At 40.1% G+C, this 12,872-nt stretch overlaps 1 protein-coding gene across 9 annotated transcripts in view; it reads right to left on the reverse strand.

Moving 5' to 3' along the window:
• The window catches only part of VPS13D (vacuolar protein sorting 13 homolog D), a 255,871-nt gene that overhangs the window by 215,290 nt on the left and 27,709 nt on the right, over nucleotides 1-12,872 (reverse strand). For 8 of the 9 annotated variants that reach the window (XM_087446786.1, XM_087446783.1, XM_014783877.2 and 5 more), the window contains 6 exons: nucleotides 12,375-12,450; nucleotides 11,291-11,461; nucleotides 10,150-10,280; nucleotides 8,467-8,599; nucleotides 4,326-6,542; nucleotides 3,043-3,194 (listed from right to left, as the gene is read on the reverse strand). In XM_087446786.1, coding sequence (XP_087302912.1) covers nucleotides 3,043-3,194; nucleotides 4,326-6,542; nucleotides 8,467-8,599; nucleotides 10,150-10,280; nucleotides 11,291-11,461; nucleotides 12,375-12,450 — 2,880 coding nt within the window. The remainder of the gene's footprint in view (nucleotides 1-3,042; nucleotides 3,195-4,325; nucleotides 6,543-8,466; nucleotides 8,600-10,149; nucleotides 10,281-11,290; nucleotides 11,462-12,374; nucleotides 12,451-12,872) is intronic. The other variant, XM_087446782.1, reaches the window with a different exon arrangement.

Genomic DNA, 12,872 nt, shown 5'->3' on the forward strand with positions numbered 1-12,872 from the left:
CCATGTCTATTCATGAGGCCCTCCCCCAGTACCTCACAGAATAACCTAAACACAAAAATGTTCAATAAGTGCTATTGATTGTAGGCCTGAATCAGCAAAATCACTCTTTCTAACCCCACAGAAACAACTGCAGAAATTGACAGGAATATTGCTAAAAGTCTAAGGTAGTTATACCATAGGATTGAGAAACAAGACTCATGGTTCTAAAACTTGCTGATCATCACCAACTAGCGTAACAACTTATGTTTAGTACAGCGAAACAGATAGTACTTTTTAATGATAATGATGAGCCATGATTACTTATGTTTTCTTCCTCTCTTACTTCGTTTTTAATTAAAATTTCTTATTGGGCCGGCCCGGTGGCGCAAGCGGTTAAGTGCGCGCGCTCCGCTGCGGCAGCCCGGGGTTCGCTGGTTCGGATCCCAGGCGCGCACCGACGCACTGCTTGGCAACCCATGCTGTGGCGGCGTCCCATATAAAGTGGAGGAAGATGGGCACAGATGTTAGCCCAGGGCCGTCTTCCTCAGCAAAAAAAGAGGAGGATTGGCGGATGTTAGCACAGGGCTGATCTCCTCACAAAAAAAAAAAATTTCTTATTAAAAATATTTTCAGGCAAGCTTTTTAGTTACTTAAGGGAAATTTTTTTTAAATGATTTTATTTATTTATTTATTTTTCCCCCAAGGCCCCAGTAGATAGCTGTACGTCATAGTTGCACATCCTTCTAGTTGCTGTATGTGAGACGTGGCCTCAGCATGGCCGGAGAAGCGGTGCGTCGGTGCGCGCCCGGGATGGGAACCCGGGCCGCCAGCAGCGGAGCGCACGCACTTAACTGCTAAGCCACGGGGCTGGCCCAAGGGAAATTTTTTAACAGACAAATCCAAACAGATATAGAAATGACAGGGCCGGCCCCGTGGCTTAGGGTTTAAGTGTGCGGCTCCGCTACTGGCGGCCCGGGTTCGGATCCCGGGCACGCACCGACGCACCGCTTCTCCGGCCATGCTGAGGCCGTGTCCCACATACAGCAACTAGAAGGATGTGCAACTATGACATGCAACTATCTACTGGAGCTTTGGGTGAAAAAAAGGAGGAGGATTGGCAATAGATGTTAGCTCAGAGCCAGTCTTCCTCAGCAAAATGAGGAGGATTAGCACGGATGTTAGCTCAGGGCTGATCTTCCTCACAAAAAAAAAAAAAAAATGACAGAATTAGAAAGTGATCATTTTGTAACCCCTAATTAAATAATTTATCCCATCACAATTCATCAGTGGAATAAGCCCTTATAGGAATGATTGACAGGGAATTTTACAATGGAGGGATCAGGGTCTTGCCACCTAACACAATCATCAATTTTAGCATCACTAACAGAGAGACAACCAGACATTATGTGCCTCTAATACAATACAATATGAAGTACACAGCACCACCTTTGAAGTGTCTGGCCAAAAAGAACCTCAATCCCGTTAAAGCTGTAGAGTTAAGTTACAGTTTACAGGAAATGTGGGAGACAAGTTAAGTGACACCACAAACAACCAACCAAATTCAGAATGCACAATACTCTACAGGGCAACTGACCTAGTTTTCACAACAAAATAATGGCTTGGGGGCAAAAATGAGAGAGAAACTAAATTAAGAGAGACCCACAAGATGTATCATACAAATGCAATGTACAGACCTTGTTTGGATCCGGATTCAAACAACTCAAAAGTGAAAAGACATTTTTGAAACAATCAAAAATGTCTCTGAAATCTAAAAATGGATTAAAATTTAGATGATACCAAGGAATCTTCATTAATTTTTTAAGGCATGATAATCCCATTGTAGTTATGTAAGAAAATGCACAGTTTGTAAAGATACATTCCAAATATATAGGGATAAAAATGGCATGAGATCTGGGATTTCCCTTAAAATATTTCACCGAAAAAAAAAAAACGCTGAATGAGACAAATGTGGCAAAATCTTGATAACTGTTGAATCTGAGTGATGGGCACACAGGTTCAGACTATTCTACTTTTGTGTATGTTTAAAATTTTTCATAATAAAATATTTTTAAATTACTAAATTTACTAATTATTAAATGTCAATTATTAAATTCAAAGAATTATTTAAAATAATTTTTAAAAGATTTTCATCAAAAACAACAGTAGTCAATGGTAACCATAATAATAAATCAATATAATCCAATAGAATTCACATTATGTGCTCGATTTAAGGTAAAAAATTCATCTTAGTAGCCACTACTGATAAGGCAAAAGATTAGCTGAGAAGGGAAAGCTTTGGGGAAAGTTCTCTCACCCAGAGACTCGTATCCAGGAGCCACTGATGTCAAAAGGTACACATGTTCTGTTAACAGCACTCCTGGGTTATTCCAGAGCAGCTGTCAGACACAGACTAGTGACCAATCACTGCCCAAGGCTAGGGTCCACTGTCCTAAGATCCTGCCTGTCCTTGCTGTTTTATAATGTTATGTTCTTTGCCCTCATAATGACACTTTTGAAGGAAAAAGGATGACAGATGTATATACACGTACACACATACTCACCACACACATAGACACAAGAAATCCCTATCCTGGCCCATTTCATTTCCAAGAGGGCAAGACTAATTCTCCCTTGAAAGGATCTGTCAACAGCTCAGATAATCAGATTGTTTTACAGGCTGGGCCAAGTAGGTCAAAAGTGTGACAAGAATTATATCCTCCTGGGAAAGAGAGACTGACTTTTTAAGCAATAATTTTCCTCATTTCTGAATGGCAATAGAATTAAGGATCTGGCTTCTTCCCCTATATATCTCACCCCTCCTCCACATAAGAAGACCAACAAGACTGCTTCCCCAGTGATAAAAGGACACGATACAAGGATTCCACAGTTACCAGAACAAGTTATCAACAGCAACATGCATTCATGCTATCTCTTTGAATTTATATATTTTCCTTCTCACATTTCACACTTATAAACATTGAACAGAATATATTTATATAATATGAATGTAAAATAAATATATGACTTCAACTGTCCTGATGTGAAAATCAGTAAGGTGCTTACCTGAACTGGATTGACAAATTTTCCTTCGATCTTCATGATGCTACAAGTTCCCAGGTCGTCTAGACTGAGGGAGAAAGTCAATTCAGATTCTCTCTCTATAGGGATCTTCTCCAGTTTAAACTGAATGGTGGTGTTGTTCAGGATGTGAAAAGCTGACATAAGAGAGAAGAAATGACAGACTGGAAACACTAATATTTACTGCGTTACTGTTAAGTGCAGGATACACAAAATAGAGCCCATGAGTTACTCTTAGACAGGGAGGGCAGGTTAACCTAGAACCTAAGGTCTATGATTGAGCACAAATTTTGATGACCATTCCAAGACCAAAATTCACAGCAAGCAGAGGTACAAGATAAATTTATACACAAAAAGAAACAGTATTTTCATGACATGCTCCATTTGGTGGCTTCAAACTACGACGTGGTGATCATTAATCCAGGCAATGGCTTCTCTCAGCCTCCCAGGCTGGTGTTTTCCAAACCAAACTGCTCATCCTTACCTAGCTTTCAGGTACAGATGGATCCCTCTATTAGGCCTAAATCAGAATCAAGGACAATAACAGGTTCTAAGTGAACAACTTTTATCCCAAGCAGAGAAAACAATCTCTTGTTAAGTACGTAAATGAATTGGTGAATTAACATCTGAGAATCATAGAAGAAGTTCTCAAAGGCATTAATTTCTTCACCACTAAATAAAGCCATGCTCTAGGGCTTACCTGATTTCTGTGGAGGCCAAGACTAATAGATTGAGCTGTTTGTTTTAGCAGATCAGATTGCGAACACAAATACAGGCATTTCATTCCAGAACCCCAGACAAACCCCTTGTAGAAGATGGCAGAATACAAAAAGGAGAACATAACATCCACAGACTAAATTTCATATTCTATTTATGTCAATCCCTCCAGCTGCCTTGGACTACAATATTTAACTAAGAAAGATCTACAGCTTAGGAATGAAAAAGTCAGATGTATTTGACCAAATTAAATAATACTCTAACAGAATCCAACCCCTGAAGCCTCCCTGTAAATGAGCACTCACCCAGTTTCAAAGGGGGCCACTTAAAAAAACAATTCTTATTTTGCCAAATATGGCATTCAGCGGAAAAAGTTGAAAACATACGAACCTAACATAAAGCATCCTATTAAAATTCTATTTTGATTTCTTAAATATTAACTGGGAATAATTCTAAAAGAAAAGGTTTTTATTGTTGTTTTAAGCAAAGTACTACATGAGCTGGGTTTGGAATCTTTAAATGAAATGAGACAAAAGATTTACACTCCTCACCTTGACCTCTATGCAAAGATTCAAAGAAATCATGTCGGGTAAAATGAGCTTCCTCCTGACTGTTGGCACTGGCCGACCCAGAAGGAGGGCAAAAAGCCGGGCCTACTTCAGACCCAGGACCCTCTCTGCCTGCCAACTGGGTGCAATTCAAAGAATATAATTTAATGTCTTTGATTTCCACCTGCAGACGGTCACTTCTGGATTCATCATCTCCTCCCACAAAATTCTGGATGAATATCTGTCCCAAGTGTCCTACCAACAACTCAGGACTCCCAGGCTTCCGAGGGATAGAAACAACCGGCGACTCAATGTTTATGTTCAAGATTAGCTTTACAGTGTCAGAATGAGATGCAGCTAAGCCAAACCCATATATTTCACTTTCTTCTAAGATAAAGGATTCCCGCATCTTTCTTGGAGTTTCAAAGAGTGATACCATCTCACTGTATTCGGCTGTCTTGGTAGCTAGTACTGTGGTGACTTTGGTGGCTGCACTTTTCAGCATACTTCGAAAATTTTCTTCCAGTTCATCCATGGACAATGTCAACTCCTTCAAAAATTTAGCAGAGTGGTTATAATGCAAGGAAGCCATCTTGAGGTTGAGAAAACACTCCTGTTTAGATTTCTCAACAAATGTGAAACTCAAAGCTTCACTGAGGGCTGCATCCTCCATTCTGACAAATACAGATTCAAAGTAGCCAATGTCACTGATGATATTTTCATAGCCTATGGAATTTCCGATGCTGACAACATACTGGTTCTTAATATTATCTTGTGTCAAATCCATAAGCTGCAAACAGCCAAGAGAACCATTCATGTCAAATGTGCTACCCATTGAGACATTAACTTTGGTGCCACCTATACTTGCTGTTGCTATTTTTCTGCCATATTTCTCTCCATTTGCCATTCCCACTGTCCGAAGGAGCAGTAAGTTAAGTCTGTGGATTTCCACTGCAACCTCAGTGTTTTGTTCATATGTAGATTGGTAAGTTCCTTGTTCCCTAAAGCTTCTTTCAAAATTAGTCACTAAAGGTTGAGGACTCAAATCATCTTTTTCCTTAGGAAAGGATTTTTGAAGAAAACCAATCAGCTCCACAATTGTCTCTGGATTTAGGATAATATCCAAATTATTCACCTGTAATGAAATCACCTGAAGAGTGCTGTCCAAATTCATCGATGGACACTCTGAACTCACAAATTGATATTCCAGTTTAATGAGGGACTCTTGTTCTTTGGTGAGAATTCTGTCAAGTGAAACACCAGTGGCAGACAGGTCGTTCAGTGTGGCAGCATTAGTGAAAGAGACCACATTGGATTCAGAGACAGGAGACTGGGCCCTGCTATCCCGGAGGCTTCCTGTTGGGATATCAAAGCTCAAGTTCTTATGTGAAGCCATCAAAAGGTCAAAATCAGCACCGTATGTCTGCATGGTGTCTACCAGGAGCAAACCATGAACAGTTAGGGAGACTTCAGCATCATAAGGCCTCTTCACAAAGTGAGCGTTGGTACCAAATACCTTGAGCACGGAAATGTACCGGCCATTGCTCTCAACCCCAAGCTGCATACAGTTCACTTTAAACTCAGCCAGGAGCAGCTGTGATTCCACCAGAACCTCCCGGGTGCGCTGCTCCAACATCACAAAGCTCTGAGTTAAATTCATCACAGAGTCTTGCAAACTTCCCCGCTGTCCCTCTTGGGGAAAAATCCTCTCTTTAATAAGAGTCTCAGAAGTCTTCATTTCTGGGGTGGTCAGGAGAGCAAAGCAATTCTTTAGAGCAGATATTTTATCTTCATTGATGTGGATTTTTAAGTCTGGTAGGTTGCCAGAGAGCACAGCTCCGGGGTACTTGGGATCTGAAGTATAAATCAATCGACGTTCTAACTGTAGGTGGACATTGAACTTCTCAACCACATGGGTTGGTCCCACATCTATATCCTGGACATGCTTCCAATTGTCCTTTACTCGTCCAACCATGACCTGGAGGTCCATAAACGACAGGGAGTACCTCTCATACATCTTGGTGCTCATTAAATGAGCCTGAAGCTGCTCCTCACTGAATTCCACTCCAGAAAATGGAGGTGTTTTCTCCTCATTATTACTGCTGCTTGTCTCGGGAGGTGGGCTGTTAGGAGGTGTGGCAAGCGGGGTCTTATACTCATCATCACTAAACTGATTCTCTTCAGATGCTGAGCCATCCCCACTTTTCCTCTTGGAGTCATCTGCAGATAAAAAAGAGAAGATTTAAAGTATACGTCTGCTCTGTCCTTCCTTTTTCCTTTAATGCAATAATTAAGAAAAGCAGAGAATCAACCAACCCCAATTTAAAAAATAAATAGATGAAAACTCTAAGCATAATATTCTGTATCTACCATTTATTCAGTGTGAAATTATCTATTAATTTGGAAATCAAAACACAAAGAGTAAAAGTACCTGCACATGAGAAAAGATGGAGGCCCACTGACATAGGAACACACATCAGGGTGCAAAACTCAACACCCTGCTGCCCAACACTGCCTCCCCACCATCTGAACTGCACTGCCGTGAGCTGGGGACCAACCCTGCTTACATCACTCTCCATAATTATTTGTTTACTTTTTCCTGTGTTTGTCTGTGTGTTGATTTTATTCCCCCCACTAGAATATCCCAAAGAACAGAGGTCTCATCTGTCTTACTCAACACAATACCCCTAGGACCTAGATCAGTACTGGGCAAGCAGGAACTGCTCAATATGTCATATTCTAGGCCCAGAGTTCACACTCATAACCCCTCTCTTCTACAACCAAGCACTGCTGAGACAACTGTAAAAACACACCACAGGGTGTGGTCACCTGTGTCTCTGGTTCCCTGTTCATGTTGTATAAATTCGAGTATGCACTTTCTGTGGTTGTATGACCCTTTCTTCAGATTCAATTCCCTTAGCACCTTTTCCACTCCTGCTCAAATCCTCTACCCTCTTCTCTTTTTTGGGTCTTCTCAGTGAAGTAACACAAGGTTGAGATTATTTGCTAAGTTTCCTCAATCTCTTTTACTCCATGAATCCTCTCTTTCTTCACTCCCAACTCAAGGTAAACAATGAATATTTTGTGGATCTAATAATAGTAATGAAATTACCTTCCAGGAGTCCCGTTTTATATATGCCCCTAATATCCCTAAGAAGATTAAATCTCTACTCCTGAAATTAAGAACTGAGAAATAATGTTTATTAAAATAAAAAATGTTACATAAGAAATACAAAGAAAAACAAAAAATACAAAGAAGACAAATACAAAGAAATACAAAAAAAAAAATGAGATACTATTTCACACTCATAACAAATGGCTATAATCCAAAAGACAGATAACAACAAGTGTTGGTGACGATGTAGAGAAATTGGAACCTTCATACATTGCCGGTAGATAGTAAAATGGTGCAGCCACTTTGGAAAACAATCTGGCAGTTCCTCAAAATGTTAAACACCAAGTCATCCTAAGACGCAGCAGTTCCACACTGAAGCATACACAAGAGACTGAAAATACGTGTCTACACAAAAGCCTATACATGAATGTTCACAGCAGCACTATTCATAACAGCCAAAAAGTGGAAACCACCCAAATGTCCACCAACTGATGAATGGATAAAAAAAATGTGGTATATTCATACAAAGGAACATTATTCAGCCATAAAGAATGAAGTACTGATACATGCTACAACATGGATAAACATTGAAAACATTATGCTAAGTGAAAGAAGTCAGACATAAAAGACAACATATTGTACGATTCCATTCATATGAATGTTCAGAATGGAGATATAAAGATTAGTGTAGTGAATAAATCCACAGAGATAGAAAGATTAGTGGTTGGCAGGGGCTGATAGATGGGTTAACAGAGACTGACTACTGACGGGTTTAGAATTTCTTCTTGGGATGATAAAATGTTCTGGAATTAGATAACAGTGAAGTTGCATAATTCTATTAACACACCAAAAACAACTGAATTGTACATTTTAAAATGTAGCTCATTAAAGCTACTATTAAAAAGTAACAAGTGAACTTTGGAGTTAAAAAATGTTATATAAACTTTTTTTAAGCTTTACTTGGTTAAGCATAGACAGACAGATCAATCTACCAAGACATGTCTTCATCACTTCGCATTCACACCATACCTTGGGTATTTGTCAATAGCATTCTTCCTAGATCCACAACAACTAACACGGGATTCTTGAATTTGAAATCATCAGGAAATATCACCTGAGGAGCAGAAATATCTAGTCGCACAGTCCACCGTTTACTCTCCTCCTGTAAAAATAAAACAAACTACAACTAAATAACTTTTAACTACAACTGCTGAAACTGAACAGCTTCATCACTTGAGGCTCAAGCCTTTCTGAAAGCCACACCTAGGATTACAGCACGACTTAACGGTTTGTGGTATTAAAGCCAAAAGTAGAATCCAAATGCTTAAGGATTTATGAGACATCACCACAAGTAAATGTCTGAAGTAGGGGAAAAAAATTAGCAAATTACTGGTTTGGGGAGTTGTCTGCTCTTTGATTGTGATGATCCATGGTTTGAGAAAGATCTTGTTTCTAAATTTATAGGACTTAATACTTTAAAGTACTGCAGAAATTACGGAACTCAAACACAGAAGTCCAAATATTTTTATTTATTCATGGACATTGATAACCATGAACTTTCATGCCAAAATTTCTTAGTGAAAAACATAAGCTTTGACACTTGAAATATAAAATACCCACCAATTTATGAATTTGTTAACTGTTTTTTCCTGCAACTAAAATTAACCTCAATTAAATATATGTAGCAAAAGCTAATTTACATAAATGTTATAAAAAAGAAACCTCTTTGTCTAAGATAACAAGAGGATACTAATTGCTGTAATTTGTGTTGAAATACACAGAAACAAAAGGGAGGACTAATCCTCCATCCCCACTACATACCCCTACACATTTTACTTGGAACATTTCTGCCATCCCTTCCACTTCCACCTGGCTCTGCACTGTGCAGACGCCACCCCCACTGCTCTATCCACTGCCACTCTCACAGTGCACTCCACACCACAGTGTTAGAAATCGAGTTATGCTGGACTGTTAAGATGTTTCTTGGCTCCCCTTGTTTAGGGCTTCCTCATGTCAGCTGGTCACTTTATTTTTTTTTTCTTATTGTTATTTTTTGTGAGGAAGATCAGCCCTGAGCTAACATCTGATGCCAATCCTCCTCTTTTTTCTGAGGAAGACTGGCCCTGAGCTAACATCCGTGCCCATCTTCCTCTATGTTATATGGGACACTGCCCCAGCATGGCTCAACAAGCAGTGCATTGGTGTGCGCCCAGGATCCGAACCGGCGAACCCCGGGCCACCACAGCAGAGTGCACGCACTTAACTGCTTGCACCACCGGGCCGGCCCCTCAGCTGGTCACTTTAGCGTCACAAAGTGACCATTACACCCTGGAATCGAATCTGCGGCATCATCATTCCAGTTGTTTTCCTTCTGATAATAGTTAAGTGAAAAGGGGATCTTCTTAAGTGAAACATTTACAAAATACCAGGTCCAGAAAATGGAACAAAGATGAGTCTTGAGAGTGCTCCAAGATGGGTACAAGGAAGAAATATGATCTAGTCCCAGTCATTTGTTTTTATTTGTTAAATCGTGACTGTAAAAGACATGAGATTTTATTTTTTGCTAGCTGATAAGGATTTCATATTTTCAGTTTTCTTAATCAGTGTAATTCATATAAGCACGCCTATCTACATTAGGTAAAGCACTTAAGAGAAAGAACGCCTTACTCATCTCTCGCCCCCCAAAAAGAGTATTTCCGTACGCCCACTTACAATGAAATCACCCACTAGCAAACGATCAAGAGTTTGCCGGATTTCTGCCTTGGTCTGCATCTTCAGTTTATTATATTGTCTTCGAGCAGCTTCAGCCACTCTCAACTCAAGTTCAGACTGATAACCAAAACCTGCAAGATTGGAAATACATAGGAGAGTCAGAATTTTCAAATGGCTGAGTGTAAGAAAGTGCTGCAACATCTCTTCTCACCAAGAATTTCCCCCAAAGCTAAAAAACAGTCTGTGTAACAGTTCCTTACTCCAACCTGACCTGGCACTATACAGGATACCAGGAATGAGGCAAAGATGGGTGAGGGACAGCCATGGGGAGAAAGGCAGTACGGGAGGGAAGGGTACCTAAGTTACTAGAATTTCTCAAACCATTTTCTGAAAGATTCCAAATTATTATATTTCAAAATCCTTAAAAGCATGACATTATGTTGAAAAGAAAATGGAATTTAGAAGGAAATATCTTCTATTTTCTATCAGTGACAGAGCAATAAAGCTACTGTTTACATGAAAAGACTCAAAAACCAGACTCAGAACTAAAACAGCTTCATTGTTACAAAGAGGTGGGGAATATATTTAGGAAAGTACTATTGTTTTATCAATTTCCCTGTCAAGAAAAGTGCTTTTTCTGCACATACTGCCTCAAATCTGTCGGGAACAAACAGAGGCATAAATAAATCAATGATACAGGACAGTGCTTCTCATCCTTGCACGCTCCTTTATAGTGCCACGCCTGTCATCATTTACTTTGCAGTAAGTAAAACAGACCATTGATCCTGTCATATAGAATGAAATTCAGGAACATTCCTCCTAAATTCACTGGCCCAAAAGATCCTGGGTAGCCAAGGAAACCACCATCCTAATGGATTGGGAAGTATTTAAAAACATCTGCTAAATGGAGGCAAAGAAAGAGAAAATACTTAAGGATACTGATTATTCTTGGAAAAGCGAATTTCCAAGGACATCTGCTTTGCTTCAATAACTAAGGACGACCCCATTCACTTACTCTGCAGGCCTTTTCTACCACTACCAGGTCACTTGAATGCATAATAACCCCTGTCCAGAGCACTAGAAATGACAAGAAAGATCTCTTTAGAAAGTAACATAAGATCAAACAAACAAAAAAGTTAACCTGAGGTATGGACCTTTCCCTTGTAGAAAAAGTCTGCTACTTTTTTAATAGCCTGGGGGTTATAGATGATGTTCAAAGGCCTCGTGCTGACATGCAGCCGCCTCTCAAAATGGCTGTGCACTGGATTTCTCTCATATAGCATCTCAAAAACCGGGTCATCTGGATCCGCAGCTAAAGGAAAAAACCGGAGAAAGAAAATGGAACACAGCAAAAACAATCACCTTGTTCTTGATAACCTCTAAGGAATCCTGGAAAAAAGACATTTTCTAAATTATTTTCCAATTAGTTCTCATTTATGAAAATTTTATAAAATAGAGAACCTAATAAGGATTGACCCTTCAATTTTCAACAGGAATCCTCAAAACTGGGTTGTTGTATTCGCTCCAATTATGGAAACCCAGGACCCGGAGGCCCTGTGAGGTTGCCTGGTTACACGTAGGTTAACAGAGAGCACAAGGCAGTCTCCAAATCAAACATGGATCCACAGCAAACCATTGGGCACAAAACAGGACACACTCCCTCTTTTACTGCTGACCAAGAATACTGATCTGCAATCATCCTTTTTTTTTTTTTTTTTTGGTGAGGAAGATTAGCCCTGAGCTAACATCTGTTGCCAACCTTCCTGTTTTTACTGAGGAAGATTGTCCCTGAGCTAACAACTGTGCCAATCTTCCTCTATTTTGTATGTGGGGTGCTGCCACAGTATGGCTTGATGAGCAGTGCCATCAGTCCGCACCCAGGATCAAAACCTGGGAACCCCAGGCCAGCAAAGCAGAGCATGCAAACTTAACCATTACACCATGAGGCTGGCCCCTGTACTATCATTTTTTTTTTTTTTTTTTTAAGATTTTATTTAGTTATTTATTTTCCCCCCAAAGCCCCAGTAGATAGTTGTATGTCTTAGCTGCACATCTTTCTAGTTGCTGTATGTGGGACACGGCCTCAGCATGGCCGGAGAAGCGGTGCGTCGGTGCGCGCCCGGGATCTGAACCCGGGCCGCCAACAGCGGAGCACGCGCACTTAACCGCTAAGCCACGGGGCCGGCCCTGTACTATCATATTTTTAAGGACACATGACAAATTACCAGGGTAATGATCACTTCTGTCTGCAGATGTTGTCTGGAGACCGAAAGACTGTGAGACTCTGCCAACTTCCTTCTGCTGTTAAACACACACAAAGTGCACAGAGGTCAGGGTGAGAGGGACAATCCACTGTGCACACACACCCACGTTTTACCCTTTGGCATCACTCGTGCTTAGCACAACTGAATCAAAACTCGTCTGACATCAGATTACTGAGGACTTGCAGTCTGTGCCTTCTTCCCAACCCAGAATGGACAGTGTGCTATCTAGCATTCAGCACGCTTAATGAAAGATTGTAAATGAATAGTAAATGTGCATAGCTTTTGAAACTTTGACTCTGCCCTCCCACCCTCTCCACAATTCCCCTCGCCAAAAAATTATGGACAGATTGAGTGGCTAAATATTCAACTATTACGACCATTTCTTTCCCGACTTAATAAGATCAAAGATCTTCTAAGTAATAAAGTATATCACATATAAAAACTACATATATATAGAAA

This window comes from Ceratotherium simum, chromosome 22, assembly GCF_057802395.1.
Source record: "Ceratotherium simum simum isolate JZ-2026a chromosome 22, ASM5780239v1, whole genome shotgun sequence".
NCBI classification, from domain to species: Eukaryota; Metazoa; Chordata; class Mammalia; order Perissodactyla; family Rhinocerotidae; genus Ceratotherium; species Ceratotherium simum.